General features: G+C 42.6%; 1 protein-coding gene across 8 annotated transcripts in view; it reads left to right on the top strand.

Moving 5' to 3' along the window:
- Window positions 1–19,063, top strand: part of dip2a (disco-interacting protein 2 homolog A) — a 238,931-nt gene that overhangs the window by 138,604 nt on the left and 81,264 nt on the right. For all 8 annotated transcript variants that reach the window (XM_037539171.1, XM_037539170.1, XM_037539169.1 and 5 more), the window contains exons 3-4: window positions 6,295–6,414; window positions 7,799–7,918. In XM_037539171.1, the coding sequence (XP_037395068.1) occupies window positions 6,295–6,414; window positions 7,799–7,918 (240 nt within the window). The remainder of the gene's footprint in view (window positions 1–6,294; window positions 6,415–7,798; window positions 7,919–19,063) is intronic.

Raw genomic sequence — 19,063 nt, 5'->3', positions numbered from 1 at the left:
GTGACGATTCTCAATGTTCCACACTGATTTTCAGACTTTGGGACACATTTATTTCCGACCAATGGGATCTAACCTGCTCACCATGTGGCCATGTGGGACAGGGATGCAGCCTCACTTCCTGCTTTAAAATGCAGATTAAACTCTGTGTGTTTGCTGTAACATGAAAACATGAGACGGCATTTTCTGAATAAACTTTAAAAAATAAGAAAATATATAAAAAATATATAAAGATATAAAAAAAATTTTTTTTAGTTAAACTCATGATAAATCAAAATCTTTCAACTCCCCTTCAAAGAAAGCAAAAGCACATTTTTTTTTAAAGCAACACAAACAAGGAAACTTTTTCTAAGTGAAATGTCTGCAAAGTTTGTGCTCGACTTTTTTTTATAATGATTGGACCAATAGAAATGCTTCAAAATTGCTCAGAATAAAACCTCTTTTTATTAACATCCATTGAAAGTAAAGAGCGTTTTTGCCCTCTTCTGTAAAATGCCCATTTTGGAGGTACTTGTTTTCCTTTGGACAGTGACGATATGTGTGTAAGTATCGTAAAGTTTTACTCTTTTAGTTTCCGAGGCGAACGGCACTTTTTTTGTATCTTTATGGCCATAACACCCTTCGCAAACTTTTTTCGGACAAATACCATTATTAAACCAGCAGACTGAGTGCTGAGTGAATGTCTTAATGATCTACAGCTGGCAACTGCTCTGTTTGTTTGTCTTTTGTAAGCCCTGGATAAGTATGTGACCCCAGAGTCCAGTGATTTTGTGCTTTGAAGAACCAGTAGCTCTTCCTCCCCCTGTTGAGCCAGGCTGTGATGAATGGCCGCCTGTGCAACACAGCCCAGAGGAACCCTATTCAGTGGATTTTACTCACCAGGGCACTTGATGTCAGAGGTCAGATAGGGGTGGTTGCCATTAGAGAAGTTTCTTTGGCTCTCTAGTAAAACATGTTGTTCAAATGGTAGCACCATATTATATTCTGAATATGGACCGAACATGGACAAAGCTCACATTGGAGAGTGACATTTAAAAATCTACTGGATGGAACAGCACAAGTGAAACCCACAAATAAGAGTGCAGCAAAACTAAAAATCAACCAACAGGAGAACAGCACAGCAAAGAATCAACCAATAGGAGAACAGCATGGCTGAAGATCCACCAATAGGAGAAGAGCATGGCTGAAAATCCACCAACAGGAGAACAGCATGGCTGAAAATCCACCAGCAGGAGAACAGCATGGCTGAAAATCCACCAACAGGAGAACAGCATGGCTGAAAATCCACCAACAGGAGAAAAGCCTGGCTGAAAATCCAAAAATTGGAGAACAGCATGGCTGAAAATCCACCAACAGGAGAACAGCCTGGCTGAAAATCCAAAAATTGGAGAACAGCATGGCTGAAAATCCACCAACAGGAGAACAGCCTGGCTGAAAATCCAAAAATTGGAGAACAGCATGGCTGAAAATCGACCAATAGGAGAACAGCCTGGCTGAAAATCGACCAATAGGAGAACAGCATGGCTGAAAATCGACCAATAGGAGAACAGCCTGGCTGAAAATCCACCAATGGGAGAACAGCCTGGCTGAAAATCCACCAACAGGAGAGCAGCATGGCTGCAAACCCACCAACAGGAGAAAAGCCTGGCTGAAAATCCAAAAATAGGAGAACAGCCTGGCTGAAAATCCACCAATAGGAGAACAGCATGGCTGAAAATCGACCAATAGGAGAACAGCCTGGCTGAAAATCCACCAACAGGAGAGCAGCATGGCTGAAAATCCACCAACAGGAGAGAAGCATGGCTGAATATCCACCAATAGGAGAACAGCATGGCTGAAAATCCACCAACAGGAGAACAGCATGGCTGAAAATCCACCAACAGGAGAGCAGCATGGCTGAAAATCCACCAACAGGAGAACAGCATGGCTGAAAATCCACCAACAGGAGAGCAGCATGGCTGAAAATCCACCAACAGGAGAGCAGCATGGCTGAAAATCCACCAATAGGAGAGCAGCATGGCTGAAAATCCACCAATAGAATGATGCACACTCACATGGTGTCCTAGTGGGTTTCAGTGGTGACGGCACACACAGAAGTGAAGCATGCCATGAAGTTTTCAGGGCTGAATCTGGAGGATGGACCTTGTAGCCGTGAACAGCTCCAAACTCTCATCTGTCTTTTTAACATTTTAATGCAGAGACAAGAAAGCATCTGTTTCTGCTTTATAATCTGCACTCCTTCTTTAATGCAATCATTTCTCAAAGCTGCGTTTTTTGTAAAGAAAGTGATCTTTCAGAGCAGAAACTCAAGATGTTTTGGCACAAACTGCCATTTAGAGCAAGAAAGCACATGAAGGGGGACGTGCTTCACACTTCAGTCTCCTATTGTTACTTTGATGAAACAGATCAATAGTAAGTGCTCACTCACGAGCTTTCGCAGTGCATCAAACAATAAAGGCAGCACAGAGCTACTTTAATTCAGTGATGGGAAACATGATGGCTCACAGAAAGCTCCAGTTCCACATGCTGGTCCATTTTACTGACCAGTCTGGACACCAACTGCTAATCAGGCATGAATTAAAGAATTCAGAATGAAGTAAAGGAGACAAACCCAAACATTGTGAATGGATTGCAAGAGATGTAGTTAAATGGTTTGCATTATATTCCCATTATTATTCTGTGGGTTCTCTTTTATTAGTTCACCAGCATTTTTCCGTACTCGTGACCTGAACAAAGTGGAGCTGATGGACGGCCTGTGCCGACTGTGGTCATTTTCTTGTATTGTAGCCTGATGGTCAGAGAACCTTTAACATGATTTTGTGCTGTTATTGCAGTTTCCAGCAGCCTTAAGAGGAGACACTTCCATAGTTTTATAATTAGATCAGATGAGATGTTTTGAGCTTCTATTCAAACCTTTTTGGATGCGTTTCATCATCTGACTTTCATCTTTCATCCGTCTCTTTCCCGTTAGATAGGGAGGTATTTATAGGCCCATTCGCCCGGCCTGGTAGGCAGTATCGTAGACGCAGGTTAGCAAACATCAAAAGTAGTGTGTGTGGTTTCTCTGTCCTGCCCTCGACTCTCTGTAAGGAATTACATAACTGCGCCACAGCATGACTCATCATTTTTCGTCCTTTTGGAGAAGTTGAAAGGGATAGATTCCTCCCAAATTTAGAAAGCGTCTGAGGATCAGCCTTGACCTTGAGCGCCCTGTCATTTGAGGTTTTCTCCGAAGGATGCTTGAGATGCTTAAGTGACCCGTACCAACTTTCACCCCCAAATTATCCTCAGCAGGCTGCCCACAGTCTGGACTGCTTCTGGTCTGCTTTCAGAGCTATGATGCAGTTTTTCTGTGGTTAATGTGTGTTTATGTGCTGCATTAAAACTTTCCTTTTTCCTGAATCTGGTGAGTCTGGTTTAAGGGGCTTGGGTTTTAATTGTGATTTCCAGATCTCATACTAACCCGTGAATCAGTTCCCCATCAAAGGACTCCTGTCTGGACTAGCAGTGTACCGGTGACTACCAGCCGTGGCTGCTAATCATCCTGTTTGTTGTATTTAGAATTGTAAGTATTGCAAATATTGTAGAAATTCTCTTCTCTTCAGTGTTACGTTTTGGTTAAAAACAAAAGGGACGGTAACATTTGGAGCCGTCCTTTGTAGATGATTAATAAACTCTTAACAGAGTTCAACATGTCAGTGGAGTAGCAGTAATGCCCTAATCCTAACCTCAACCCAGCGCCTAATCCTAAACTTAACCCTGGTTCTAATCCTAACCCTCACCTTAACTTCAACCCAGCGCCTAATCCTAAACTTAACCCTGGTTCTAATCCTAACCCTCACCTTAACTTCAACCCAGCGCCTAATCCTAAACTTAACCCTGGTTCTAATCCTAACCCTCACCTTAACTTCAACCCAGCGCCTAATCCTAAACTTAACCCTGGTTCTAATCCTAACCCTCACCTTAACTTCAACCCAGCCTAATCCTAAACTTAACCCTGGTTCTAATCCTAACCCTCACCTTAACTTCAACCCAGTGCCTAATCCTAAACTTAACCCTGGTTCTAATCCTAACCCTCACCTTAACTTCAACCCAGCCTAATCCTAAACTTAACCCTGGTTCTAATCCTAACCCTCACCTTAACTTCAACCCAGCGCCTAATCCTAAACTTAACCCTGGTTCTAATCCTAACCCTCACCTTAACTTCAACCCAGCCTAATCCTAAACTTAACCCTGGTCCTAATACTAACCTTAACCTTAACTTCAACCCAACGCCTAATCCTAAACTTAACCCTGGTCCTAATACTAACCTTAACCTTAACCACAACCCAACACCTAATCCTAAACTTAACCCTGGTCCTTATACTAACCTTAACCACAACACAATGCCTAATCCTAAATTTAACCCTGGTCCTAATCCTAACCCTAACTTTAACCTCAACCCAACACCTTAATCCTAACCCTCACCCTGGTCCTAATACTAACACTAACCTTAACCACAACCCAACACCTAATCCTAAACTTAACCCTGGTCCTTATACTAACCTTAACCACAACACAACGCCTAATCCTAAATTTAACCCTGGTCCTAATCCTAACCCTAACTTTAACCTCAACCCAACACCTAATCCTAACCCTCACCCTGGTCCTAATACTAACACTAACCTTAACCACAACCCAACACCTAATGCTAAACTTAACACTGGCCCTAATACTAACCCTAACCTTGGCCTCAACCCAACACCTAATTCTAAAATTAACCCTGGCCCTAATCCTAAACTTAACCTCAACCCAACACCTAATCCTAACCGTCACCTTGACCCTAATCCTACTGTATATTGGAATAGTGCGATATTGCCTGTATGCATGTATGTATGTATGTGTGTGTGTGTGTGTGTGTGTGTGTGTGTGTATATATATATATGTGTGTGTGTGTGTGTGTGTATGTGTGTATATATATATATATATATATATATATATATATATATATATATATGTGTGTGTGTGTGTGTGTGTGTGTGTGTGTGTGTGTGTGTGTGTGTATATATATGTGTGTGTGTGTGTGTGTGTATATATATTGTATATATATATATGTGTGTGTGTGTGTGTGTGTGTGTGTGTGTGTGTGTGTTGTCTCTTGTTTTTTAATGTATATTTCAGTACTACACTGAGGCTACACTACTAGGACCTTCAGCGCAGTTCATCAGCACTGTGCTGGGGTTTAAACACACTAGCACTGACGGCTCTTTATCGTCTTCAGTTGTTTTGCTTCATGATAAAATCATCTGTTCGTTTCACCAAATGAACACTCATTAAACCGGTCTCCAGTGTGCACTGCGTAGGTGTGAAATTGATCTGAGGGAATTGTCACAACTTCACCTCCAGTCTGGGATAATTCAGTGACTACGGAGTGAAAAAATAGTGCCCACTTAAAATGAATTATACTGTTCATTATATCAAAGTCCACAGGAATCAGGATCAGAACGCAGTTTCCTTCTTTAACGAGATCTATTTACAGGTCAAACAGGATGCTTGGGCGGGAAATAATAGTGGATAGGACATCATTTTATTCCCTGTTATTTAGTGGTCAGGACCCCCATAGAGCAGGTACTATTTGAGTGGTGGATCATTCTCAGCACTGCAGTAACACTGATGGTGTTACTGGACGGTGGTGGTGTGTTAGTGTGTGTTGCGCTGGTGCAAGTGGATCAGACACAGCAGTGCTGCTGGGGTCATCATGACTACAACACAAATATAGACATTTTGTTTACTCTCCAAAACCACCAGTGCACCTACATGTGTCTCCACATGAGTTTGAAATGTACTTTTAAATGAAATGTAAGTTTTCTTTGGGGACCGTTTTTGCCTCACAACACCCTGAATGTGTCCCTCCACCGTCAATATATACATAATAATCCAAGTTTAAGGCCAAAACCTTCTCAGAACTATCATCAAACTGCGTCTCAGTCATCAGGTTATGTATTTGTGACTATTTTATTGTAATGTCTTTTCTGTGAGGGAGCTTTTAGAGGCATTAAGCTCTTCAGACATCTGGTTCCTATCACCACCACTGTGAACCAATCTCCTATCTTTTTTCTTCTTCTTGTTCTTCTTTACATCTCAAAGTATGAGCCAGTGCTCCTTCTACAGCTTTCAAACTACAGCCACCAAAGTTGCCAGCCATAGTGGAGATGACTGTTTGTGTTTGGTCTCATTGTTTATCTCCATATCTTCACATCTGAATGCAGAGGCACACGTGAGGGTTGACCCTGTCATTCTCCTGTGTGTGTCCTGCAGGTGTGGATCCATCGCTACAGGTAGATCACCGGATCCAGGCGTCCTCCCAGGCTGCCCCGCCCACCTCCAAACACAACAAACCCCGGGCAGCTAACTCACGGGATGAGCGCTTCAGATCAGGTGAAAACTCAGCACTCTTCAGCACTGATAGTGTGGAACACTGATGATATTGGGGGAAAACAGCATATTACAGTTATATTATTATTGTTATGTGTGGTCAAGTAGACGCCAGCTCCTGTTTTCCAGAATACCCTGTCTTCTGTTTGGGTCTTTAGGCTTCTTAATAGCTTGTTCATGATCCCCTAAATTGTCCCCATCCATCTTGTTGCTGGCTGGACTGTTCTTCTTTTACCTTCGGCTGTTCCAAACGTAATCGTCTTCTCCACCGATTGTGTTTCTTATCAGTTTTTCACTTTGGTTCTGTGGGTTTGTTCATGAGACAAGGCTTAATTTAGTCAAGGACCCATTTGTTTATTTTCCTCACTGCCCAAGGTTCTCTCAGAAGTCTTCCCCAACACCAGAATCCAAAGACATCAGTATTTTTCCTTTCCTAACCTTCCTACTTCTTACTGTCCAGCTTTCAGTTCCATAACATGTTGACCCTTGATGTGATGGAGGGGGGGGGGGGTCCTACCCACCCAGAGAAAGCGAGACCAATTGTGCTCTCTTGGACTCCCGGCTGCAGACGGCTGCAGCATCACCAGGGATCAAACTCGTGATCTCCTGATGACACGGCCAACGCTTAGACGGTTGCACCACTCGGGAGCCCCTGATATTTTTGAAAGTTCTAGGAAACACCAAAAAAGGTTCTTCTATTGTTACAGGCTTGCATCGTAACATTGGTGCAACCCTATTTAGGAATTAGCAGATTCTGTGGTCACTTAGCTTGGCTGAGACCTTCTTCTGTGAAGCCAGTTCACCTGAAGTCATTTGAAATGTCTCATTTTGCCTGATGAACAAGAGCTGAGACGTATGATGATGTCCTAAAATGTACACTGTACCATATAAACATACAGGCATTGTCGCCGCTTACTGGCCCGTTCCTCCATCTAGAGATCAGCTTCTCCGGAGTATTGAGAGGCTGACTCCTCCCAACCCACACACCTGCCTACAATCCAGGCATGATGTCTGTTCAACTAGCTCAGCTCAACAGCCCACATTTAAATAACACATTGCTAGACTGAACAAAGGTGGTTTTAATGTAGTGTATCACTTCACCCAACATGCTTAAAAGTTATGTCCACGTATGGGAATGCTAGTGTATTGCTAAGCATGCATGAAATAAACAAAAACCGTCAGTGAGTAACCGTCACTGCGCACAGGCCTGGCACACAAATGTGATCATAATTTTAACAAAATTTACAGTAATGAAGAACAATGGAATTGAAGAGAGGCTTTTTCTCCTGTAGCAACGTCAGGCCTCATAACTGCACGCACAGCAGTCAGCAACGGTGGATAACTGAAAGTGGTGCAATGTTTTATGTATGTGTGCTTGTTCCTGCAGACCTGCATACAGAAGCAGTCCAAGCAGCCTTGGCAAAGTACAAAGAGAGGAAGATGCCAATGCCCTCAAAGAGACGGTCTGTTCTAGTGCAGTCTTCAGTGGAGGCATGCACACCCCCAGGTACAGACACACACCATCTGCAGCTCCTTCACTTTTAAAGGCCTCACTGTGCGACTTATGTGGACACTCAGCTCAACATTTCTGCTGCAAACACTCAAGAGGATCTCCAGGTTTATATTCAAACCCTCAATACATCTTTTTAATTTGATTCTTTTCAGGGAAACCGAGCTGAATTCAAATAAACCCTTTACTCACATCCACTCTGTTTTGAATGTGCAATGTACAGAACTTAGTTTCATACAAGTTGGGGTAGAATGTGAAATGCAGATGAAAACAAGTGGCCATGATTTGTAAATCCACTTTATACATCAAAATCAGTACAAAAACGGGATTTTTAATGTTTTACCTTATTGACCTTTTTGTAAATATACACCCACTCTGAAATTGGTGCCCTTATTGAGTAAATCCTATTTAGTTTATGGTAGTGACACAATGTTATCTGGGACAAATCCAAAAAAAGGCCCATCCAGATTGTTACCAGTGTAAAGTTCAAAATCCAGGGTCTGTTATGGTATGGGGGCATATCAGTGGGCATATCAGTAACTTGCACATCTGTAAAGGCAGCAAAACACTGAAAAATGTGTACATACTTTGGAGGAATATTCACAATCAAGCATAACATTATGACCTTGTTTCTACGCTCACTGTCCACTTTATCAGCTCCACTTACTGTATAGCTGCACTCTGTAGTTCTACAGTTACAGACTGTAGTCCATCTGTTTCTCTGATACTCTGTTACCCTGTTCTTCAGTGGTCAGGACCCCCATGAACCTTCACAGAGCAGGTACTATTTGGGTGGTGGATCATTTTCAGCACTACAGTAGCACTGATGTGGTGGTGGTGGTGTGTTAGTGTGTGTTGTGCTTGTCTGAGTGGATCAGACACAGCAGTGCTGCTGGAGTTTTTAAACACCTCAGTGTCGCTGCTGAACTGAGAATAGTCCACCAACCCAAAATATCCAGTCAACAGCGTCCTGTGACCACTGATGAAGGACTAGAGGATGACCAGCACAAACCGTACAGCAGCGGATCAGACATAGCAGTGCTGCTGCACCTCAGTGTCACTGCTGGACTGAGAATAGTTCACCAACCAAAAATATTCAGCCAACAGCCACAGTTTCACTCCAGCAGTTTCAGGCCAGTAGAACACATGCACGGTAGGATAGTGCGATTGTGCCAAGTAAAGTCCTTAAAGGAAAGTTGAGCGTTTCAAGCGTTCCCAGTCATATTTCAACCAGTGGCTGGTCTCCTCATTTATAAGGTCTCTGATGTGAACAGCAAATGTTTGTGCTGGTTATGTGTTGCCATACATATTACCATTCAGTGCCAATATATGAGCAATGTGGCCCATTTTGTTCCGTAGAACATTATGGTTTTGGGATGTCTGCATAACCCATCAGCTTATCCAGGCCACAGAAGCTAAAGTATGTGTAATATTTACCCTGTTTTAGCCTAAATTTTAATATTATGCTTAGTTTAAGCCTGTTTGAGATAAAGTTTTATTCCTGCACATGTAGCATAAGTCTAGACATAAAGGCCACTTTGTATTTGGGGTAATTCAAGCAAATTTATCGCAAATTTATTCTAGAAATGACTGAAATGTTTATGAGCCTTAAACTTGCTTGTGTTGTGCTGCGTCTCACGGCGACGCTGCTCGCTTATTTCCAGTACCGTCATCTGTTTTCACTCATGCGCGGTCTGAGAAATCCGAAAGAAATCAGAGTAAGAGTTCACATGCACTGAGAAATCTGCTTACTGAACTCTCAATTCTATAAGACTATAAAATATAAATATATATATATATATAGAATATATAAAAACTATAAAAAAGTCTATAAAACTATCAGTTTTCTTCATCCGATTTCTAGACCTTCCTCCAATCTAAGCAATCAGAGTATTCTGTTTACATGACTGTGAATAATCAGATAACTGCAGAAATCCGATTATGATTGGATTATTGAGTGTAAACACACTCAGTGAGGTGTCCTAGTTGGTATGAAGAGCCGGTTTTGTCTAAATAATGATTTGACTGTTTTCTTTTACAAACTGTTGTTCAAAGCTCACACTAAAGCTCCTCTAGTGCAAATGTGCTTTACACAGCTGAAAGGTCTGAGTGCTGACGTCACAACAAGACGATACAGTATGCCTTTGGCTTTATTCCCAAGCAGCGCTGGCACTAATACTGTCACTAATATTCGGCCATGTGATGCCTCTGTGGGCGATAGTGTGTGGGGTTACTGCAAATCGACAAAAAGAAAAACATGATCATTTCTATTCAAACTTGGATTTCTCCTGACATTGTTAGTGTGGTCTATGATTGGCTGGTATGAGCTCCAGCAGTAAGATGTAACCTTCTTGACCAGTTGTGCCTCTTGGGAGTGTTGGCTGGCCTCCATTCTGATCCATGACAGCGTCAGCTTGGCATTTTGATATTTTTAAGTGCATAAAGAACGTAAGAGAATTTTTCTGAATAATGATCTCGTTATTTTGCTGTGAAAAGCGTTGATTCTCGCTCCAGCTCTGCTCCCAGTCCGCCTGCCCACACTGCTTATGTAACTCAGCATATAGAAATAGTCCAGCTCTGCTGTCTCTCTGACCCTAAGTGTGCAATGGGAGCTGACTGTTATGTTAATCAAGTCTTCTTGGTTCAGCGAGTGCAAACGTACCACAAAAAAAGGAGTGTGCAGAGCTCAGGCTTTTGTGGCTGGGCGTGTTTGCGGAAAAATATTGAATGTATCCCTTGTTTTTAAATCAGTTATTAAGCCTAGCCTTGAACTTAATTGCATTTAATTGTCTGTGAGGGTCTGGGAGACCACTTGGCATGCACTCAGTTAATCAAAAGCGTATCTGATGTGTGTTAATTGGAAAATTCTTCTCTAGACTTTCTTTGCTTTATAGAAAGTTACTCAGCTAAACTGCAGTATGTTGTAATTAAAAATTTCTCTGTGGTTTAATAAACTTACTCTGCCTTAATTCTGAAAGTTTAAACTTCTTAGGCTGGCTTTACACGGTGAAACCTTTTTGCAACTAGTTGCATTTTGTGAGTTGCGTGCAACTTCATTTCCATGCAACTTGAAAGTTGCACGATGCAATTCAAAAGCAACCACAGTTGCATGCAACACATTTAGTTCAAACATATTTAGACAAATTAACAGCTCCTATTTTTAAAGAATGATCATTCTTGTTATATAAAGTTATTTGCAACGCTTCATATTTGCAGCATGTTTGACTAATTTTTCCAGCTGTAGTTGCTGTTTTAAGAATTTAATGAAAATGAATATTTAGAGTAGCCGATATGGTTGTTCTTAATGTCGCATTTGTCCTGTCATCAAAATCTCCACTTCTGGAATTTGTTTCTTAAAGACATTTTCACTTTTTCTAAAACTAGGGAGTGTTAAGATATAAGAAAATAAATCTAGCTGCTGTGAATCATGACGACAGATGGCAGGCAAAGAATAAACTGTGGCAAAAGCAGCCATTTAAACAGCTGTTAGTGGTAGTTGGCTAGTTAAACCAGCTAGCTACAGAAACATTAGCTTCGAAAAACTTGTTTATTTGTTGTCATGGATCAGGAAACTGACAAAATGACTGATGATGAATGATGTAACACCTCAGCCTTCTATACTGTAGACTGGGGTTCAATCCCCTGCCTGAGCAAGCACCCTACACTAGACCAGTAAGAGTCCTTGGGCAAGACTCCTAACACCACCTTGGCCTTCCTGTGTAAAATGATCAAATTGTAAGTCGCTCTGGATAAGAGCGTCAGCCAAATGCCTTAAAATGTAAAATTCATTGGCTGTGTCTTGAAGCTTGCTCCACAAAATGAAGACAGCTGAGTTTCAAATGAGTTGCAGGATACTTTACATCATGCAACTTGAGTGCAACTTGGTCTTATGTAGGTTTCAAGCAACTAAAGTTGCATGAAAGTTTCACTCTGTAAAGCCAGCCTTATACTGTATTTCCATTCTAATTACATCCTAAACCTTAGAAATCAATAATGAACTGCTAGAAAACAAGCAAACTGGCTGTGTATTCATGACGATCCCACATGTCAACTGCTGAATTATGTTGAAATTACTCAGAAAGTCCCTTTTTATCATAGGAGCGATACTTCAGTCGAGCTCTACTGATTAGGTCATTGTTTTACTGTGATATATGGTGTCCTCCTGGCCTCTGGCCAGCTCTGGTCTTTGTTTAATGAAGTAAGGAGCCACAATAGGCTGGCCGTCTTTGGCTAATCTCCTCTCTCGAGTCTGGGCTAATGGCACCCAGTGAAGGGTTAACAGGATTAGGGGTTCAGGGGTGGGGGTGTTGAGCGGGTGGGGGTCACCCCCAGCGTTTGTGTGACTCATTCAGGCAGCCTTTAGGGATTTGCTTCACGGTCTACTGACTCCATTGTGCCTTGAAAAGTGATACACATACACACCCACGCAGACTAAACGGTCTGATTAGAGCCGAGATGGGGTGATGCGGTGATCCAGCTGGCCTCCAGACGCACCCCTCTGTCCTGCCTTCCCACACCCAGAGAGAGCTTCACCCTGGACATGTTCTCTCCACGAGTCTGGACTGCTCCAGGTCCAGATCCGTACTTGTCAGAGTAAGAGTTTCGGTCCCTTTTTAGCTTAGCTTTTGTGTGTTTTGCACCACACGTGCGCCTGTGAACGCCAGCGGCAGCCGTCTTGAAGCCTGACTTGTCTCTGTATGTTTGTCCATGTTTATAGATGTCAAACAAATCTGGTACCGATTACTTAACAAATCCGCACGCTTTAAGGCGAGTGTGTGAGTCATGCAGTTAGCACTATGCTAACAGCAAAGAAGCTTCCAGGAAGACTTTACCATAGGGTGCTGTTTATGAGGCATACATCACACCAGCATAAGCTTGTCAACTGACATAACCTTACATAAATGCTTATAAACGCTTATTTCATTAGGTTTAGCAAATTTTGATCAAAACTGGCACATGTAACCTTTATGGCAAACGACGCCTATTGGAATAGGCACCAATAAGCATTTATGTAGGGTTATGTCAGTTGTCTTGACAAGCTTGTGTAGGTGTCATAAAGCCTTATGACCAGCTCTCAACAGTAAAGTGTTACTAAGCTTCCTTATTAGCTATGTTAGCCTCGCAGCCGGTAGTGGCACCGGTCATTTTTGGATGGCACGACAAATTTGAGGGTGGGTCGAGTCTTGAATTTCACTCCCGTGGGATGGTGGGGGTACTGTGATGGAGGGGGTATTGGGGGTAGGGGGGGTGACAGTCTACAAAAAACAAAATATAATCAGTAGCAAATTGCTTATTAAGTGTCATTCAAGCACTGCAGAAGGACACACCGGCCTGATAGCTGACCAGAACCTTTAAAACTCTCAGCTCATTGGAACGAAAAATGAACTCGGGTCTCTTATTTGCTCTTAATGACCAACATAACTTTAATATCCCTGCTGAAAAAAAACAACACAGAAACCGTTAAGTGTTTCTGATGGTTTCTGTTGGTTTCTGATGGTTTCTGATGGTTTTGTTATGTGTTTTGGCTTTTTTAATGGGTTGATATCGCAGTGTATAGGATGCTGTTGGTTTACAGGTGACCAGTGGCTGATTCTTAATGCATCTGATGGTTTCCTCCTGGACTCTAAAGGTGTCCTAGAGGAAACCAGCGGTCTCTACTGGACACCAATTAGTGTCCACTCACTGTCCACTCTATTAGACACTCCTACCTGGTCGGGCCACCTTGTAGAAGTAAAGTCAGAGACGACAGCTCATCTGCTGCTGCACAGTTTGTGTTGGTCATCCTCTAGTCCTTCATCAGTGGTCACAGGACACTGTTGACTGGATAGTTTTGGTTGGTGGACTATTCTCAGTCCAGCAGCGACACTGAGGTGTTAAAACACTCCAGCAGCTCTGCTGTGTCTGATCCACTCAGACCAGCACAACACACACTAACACATCACCACCACATCAGTGCTACTGCAGTGCTGAGAATGATCCACCACCCAAACAGTACCTGCTCTGTGAGGGTCCATGGGGGTCCTGACCACTGAAGAACAGGGTAACAGAGTATCAGAGAAACAGATGGACTACAGTCTGTAACTGTAGAACTACAGAGTGCAGCTATACAGTAAGTGGAGCTGATAAAGTGGACAGTGAGTGTAGAAACGAGGAGGTGGTCATGATGTTGTGCCTGACCGGTGTAGTTCATATGTTAAATAAAATTGAATGTCAAGCCCAGAAACATGATTGGATTTGCTGTGATAAGGTGCCACACCCCTTTATCATCCTTTACGCTGAAGGATTGGCTAGAAACAGGTTGCTAAGTTAGCTTTGTTAGCTACAGCCTTAACCAACACTGCTGATAGTGGTAAACAAAAACATTCTTAAGTGGCAGGAGTTAAGTTAAGATGATGTTAATGCTAAGATGCTTTTTAAGAACTCGACCCTCCCAGAGGAAAGAAATATCCTATATGAGATCTGCTCTTGATCTCAGGTTCTTCTCCTGGACACAGTTAAGTCCAGTTTGAAATCAGAGCGAGACTTCAGCCATTTGGCTCCTGAGAAATAAAAAACCTCAGATTTTCTCACTTTGACCAAAATGTTGTCACATATGTGAATGAACTCTTCAGTGTCTGACTCGTCTCTCTCCAATCTCAGCTCAATATCTCCGTAAGAAAAGTGTGAGAGCTCGTGGTTTTCTTACACAGCTCTGTTCTATACTACAGAACTCTCTCAGAACTCTCTCAGAACTCTCTCAGAACCGTCTCAGAACTCTCAGAACTCTCACAGAACTCTCTCAGAACCGTCTCAGAACTCTCAGAACTCTCACAGAACTCTCTCAGAACTCTCAGAACTCTCAGAACTCTCACATAACTCTCTCAGAACCATCTCAGGGCAGAAGGAGAACTCACGCTTCACCACCAGAACTTCTCACAGTGAGATGCTGATGTTAATCTTATCGTTTCTCCTAAGGGTTTTAGTGGACAGTAACTGAGTAACTGAGTAAATGTAATTAGTTTCTGTACTTTAGTATTTTTGGTGTATCTGTACTGAAGTTTCTCCATTTCTGGGCGACTTTCTCCTTTCACTCCACTACATTTCAGAGTCTAATATCCGACTTTTTCCTCCTACATTTTGAGAAATCTGTCGTTCCTTTTGGTTTCTGTGTGTATAAAAACGTAACACGTCAAAACGAAAGAAGCGCAAAGCCAAAGCACCAATCAGGGCCCAGCGGTCACTTTGTTTAGAGCTGGTTTTGACCTGTTGGTCATACCGACCCAGTGCAGCACGCGGTTCAACGTCAGCGCAGCAGCGTAAAACTTTGGGAGAGTCTGTTCAACATAAATGATGAACTAACCTAACTTTGTGTAAATAGAGCTCAATATAGAAATATGTCCACATATGCAGTCGAGACTGACGTGGCTTTTTTCTGAATTTCTACAAACACCATTTCATTTTATAGTAAATGAGTTTGGGCTGGTTTATGTTTATGAACAGACGCCTACAGATCAACATAGTAAAGGAGCTCATCTGTGATCCTGAGTTTAAAGCCAGTTTTTATTCAACTTAAACTTGGAACTAAGTTGTAAATAAATCTGAAACTGAAACTTTGCTTGTGTGTAAAAAGTGATTTCAGAGCCACTCGGTTCTCCCTGATGGAAACTGTTTACCTTCAGTGTTTTGTGCTTCTGATCATTTTAATAGACGTCAGCGTCACCAATTAATGACGTTCTATTAAAAGACTGGTTTACCAAGAGAGACGCTGGAGGACTTTCACCTGAAATGAGTTCATGAAGCCAGTCTGGTTATAAAAATGATAACAGGACATCAGAGCCAGAATTACTCTTTTAGTACTTTTACTTTATACTTAAGTACATTTGAAGGGAAATACTTTAGTACTTTTACTCAAGTGGAGGTCTAAAGGGAGGAACTTCTACTTTTACTGGAGTGATATTTTACCTTGAGGGTCTCTACTTTAGCTCAAGTACATGGTCTGTGTACTTCGTCCACCACTGGTCATTAGTAATGAACTTATTAATCCGTAAGATTTGATATTGAAAGTAAATTTGACCATTTTAGCCTCCTTTTGAATGGACTAGTGATAAAGTGGTCATGCCCAGGCCCCCAGGGTCCAGTGTTAGGTCTGCCACTCCTCATGGCTCCAGAGCTAAACTTCAGACCCCAAACACTTCAGGGCTTATCAACTACATTTCCAGTAAGGTTTAGAACTGTGAATACATTTTTGGCTGAACTATTGCTTTAAAGGACGTGTCCTCGAATGTAAGCTGTTCCTGCTGTGGTGCTTTAGCAGTCAGAGTGTGTCCCACATGTTCAGCCTCCTCCCCGGCCGCAGACTGATCAGCATCAGCTTACTGATTTGCTGGACTCGCGCCACAGCGATCGCACTCTCTGGGTTATTAATGGCACAATTAACGTTAAACGAATCCTCTCCCACCTGCAGACCCTTCATCAGTCTCACTCCCTCAGTTCAGTTCACTTTCTTTGATACAGCATGACTGTTGTGAGATGTGTTATTGACAAAGGAATGAATGTGAACATAAATGGAACTAGAAGGGGGGGGGGGGGGGGGGGGGTTAGATAGAGCTCAGTGGTCCATGAACATGTGACATTTGATCATCATCACCATGAAGTCTGATCAGTGAATGAATTCACTCATTTTTATTAGTAATAGGAAGATTTTTCCAGACGAAAGTCACAAAGTGCTTTATAACATCATAAATTCATAAAGAATTAAAATAGAAAGTAATAACAAAGTTAATGGGTGATAAAAAGATACGCATGAAAAATACACGTATCACAAGACGCAAATTCACAATAAGAAGTTAAGCGATAAAATGTGTATATTGTTAAATTGTGTGCATATACACAGATTTAAAACGCTGTTTATCTGGGTCAGGGGTCACAACCACAGTGTTAGGAGTCATTTTGTCCTTTCAATAAAAATGAAAGCACCCTGGGAGCCGCAACATCTTATATCCGTTTTACCGTCTTGGCGGTAAGTATGTCTCAGCATGTGCTGATGTATGAAAACTCAGACCTACTTCGCTCGGCTTTGATCTTTAGCTCAGTTAAAGCCGCTTTTCTCGCATCTCCAGCAGGAAACTTTTCCTCAAAAGTGGAACAGCTTCTTGAAAATTTCTCTCAGCGTTCGACTTTTTACGAGAACGAAGTCGCTTCTCTTGATTTCTCCGTTCCACCTTAAATGGTGCCTGAGGCTTCAGCATGTAACTGGCACCGTTTAAGGTGGAACGGGAGGCTCAGCAAGAAGCCGCAAACGTGAAGCCGATTTCAGCTTTGCGACTTTTCAGTGTTTGACAGTTTCTCGTTGCAGATCAAACGTATCAGAAAACCAGCTGGAGCGATTATAAACGCAATAATCGCCTTAAATCTCCCTCTTTGCCTTTTTCGTTAGCCACTAGCTAAGCAAGGTTGTCTGCGTTGCTATGGTGACCTGCAGTCTGCCCACCAACCTACAGGGTTAAATGGTGAATCAGCAGTTCTACATTAACTCCAGCGTTTAAGCCCATTTACTGTTAAACTGTGTTGAAGGATCAGCAGAGCTTTATTTTACTGTAGAGGAGGATTATTTTATTATTACCTACTGATCTGATTCAGCTGTGGAGCCGCAACAGGGCAGTAAAAGAGCCGCATGTTGCCAAACCCCTGATCTGGGCTGTAAGAGTTTATTCACACTGAGTATTCTAGTATTAGAATAAATACAAATTACATTATTAGAATAAGTAGGAAGCCCAGTCTTAATTATATTTTTCATCAAATATCTGATTTATCTAATCAGTACTTCATTATATTAAATCCGGTGCTGCTGAGGGGACCTGACTAACCTGTGGGACGGCTTGAGGCACCCGGGAGAAATCTGGAACCAAACATTGTCCTTCAAGCTAGCTAACAAAATATCAACTACTGTTTAAAACTAGGCGGCACGGTGGCGTGGTGGGTAGCGCTGTCGCCTCACAGCAAGGAGGGCCTGGGTTCGATTCCCCGGCCGGGTGACCGGGATCTTCTCTGTGTGGAGTTTGCATGTTCTCCCCGTGTCTGCATGGGTTTCCTCCGGGTTCTCCGGTTTCCTCCCACAGTCCAAAGACATGCAGTCAGGCCAATTGGACATGCTAAACTGCCCCTAGGTGTGAGTGTGTGAGTGACTGTCTGTGTCTGTGTCTGTGTCTGTGTGTCTGCCCTGCGATGGATTGGCGACCTGTCCAGGGTATATCCTGCCTTCCGCCCGAAGACTGCTGGGATAGGCTCCAGCTTCCCCCCGCGACCCTGACGGAGAAGCGGCTTAGAAAATGGATGGATGTTTAAAACTAAGACATTCAGATTACTGTATTTATGTTTATTTGTACTTATTCTACGGTTATGTGGTGATTTACAAGCTCAAACACACTTATTGCCAAAATAAGTGGTTATGGGGCAGTCGTGGGCTGGAGGTTAGGGAGCTGGCCCTGTGACCGGAAGGTCGCCGGTTCGATCCCCAGCGCCGACAGTCCATGACTGAGGTGTCCTTGAGCAAGACACCTAACCCCCAATTGCTCCCCGGGCGCCGTGGATAGGGCTGCCCACCGCTCTGGGCAAGTGTGCTCACTGCCCCCTAGTGCGTGTGTTCACTAGTGTGTATGTGGTGTTTCACTTCACGGATGGATTAAATGCGGAGGTGGAATTTCCCCGTTTGTGGGATTAAAAAAGTATCACTTAACTTAACTTAATAAACAGTGTGCTTAGGGTCTAAGACTTTTTCACACCACTGTATATAAAAGAAAAAGTCGCCCTCTAAAGGTTAAAAACCAACTAGATCAAGAGTAACATGCAGCGGAAAAGCCTCCTTTTGATTTGATTGATTTGATTGATCTGTACATCCTTTTGATATTGAGTTCAACTGAGGTAACAAGGTAACACACCCCTTTAAGAGCCTCTAGGCTGAGGCATTGGCTCCGGTCATTAGTTAGCTGCAATAGCCTTAGCCAGTGGTGCTAAACAAGAGCGAAGTACCATTAGACCAGCCACAAGCTGCTCTAATCGCAAAAACCGCAGAGCTTTTAGTTTGTACCCTCTTTTTTTCTCAGTATCAGATTAAAAATGTTCATTATGTTCACTTCAGAACTGTAGAAACGCTGTTTTCGGACT

The sequence above is a fragment of the Pygocentrus nattereri genome, chromosome 6 (assembly GCF_015220715.1).
Source record: "Pygocentrus nattereri isolate fPygNat1 chromosome 6, fPygNat1.pri, whole genome shotgun sequence".
NCBI classification, from domain to species: domain Eukaryota; kingdom Metazoa; phylum Chordata; class Actinopteri; order Characiformes; family Serrasalmidae; genus Pygocentrus; species Pygocentrus nattereri.
The sequence above is the reverse complement of the archived record's forward strand: the minus strand, read 5'-3'. Positions and strand labels throughout refer to the sequence as shown.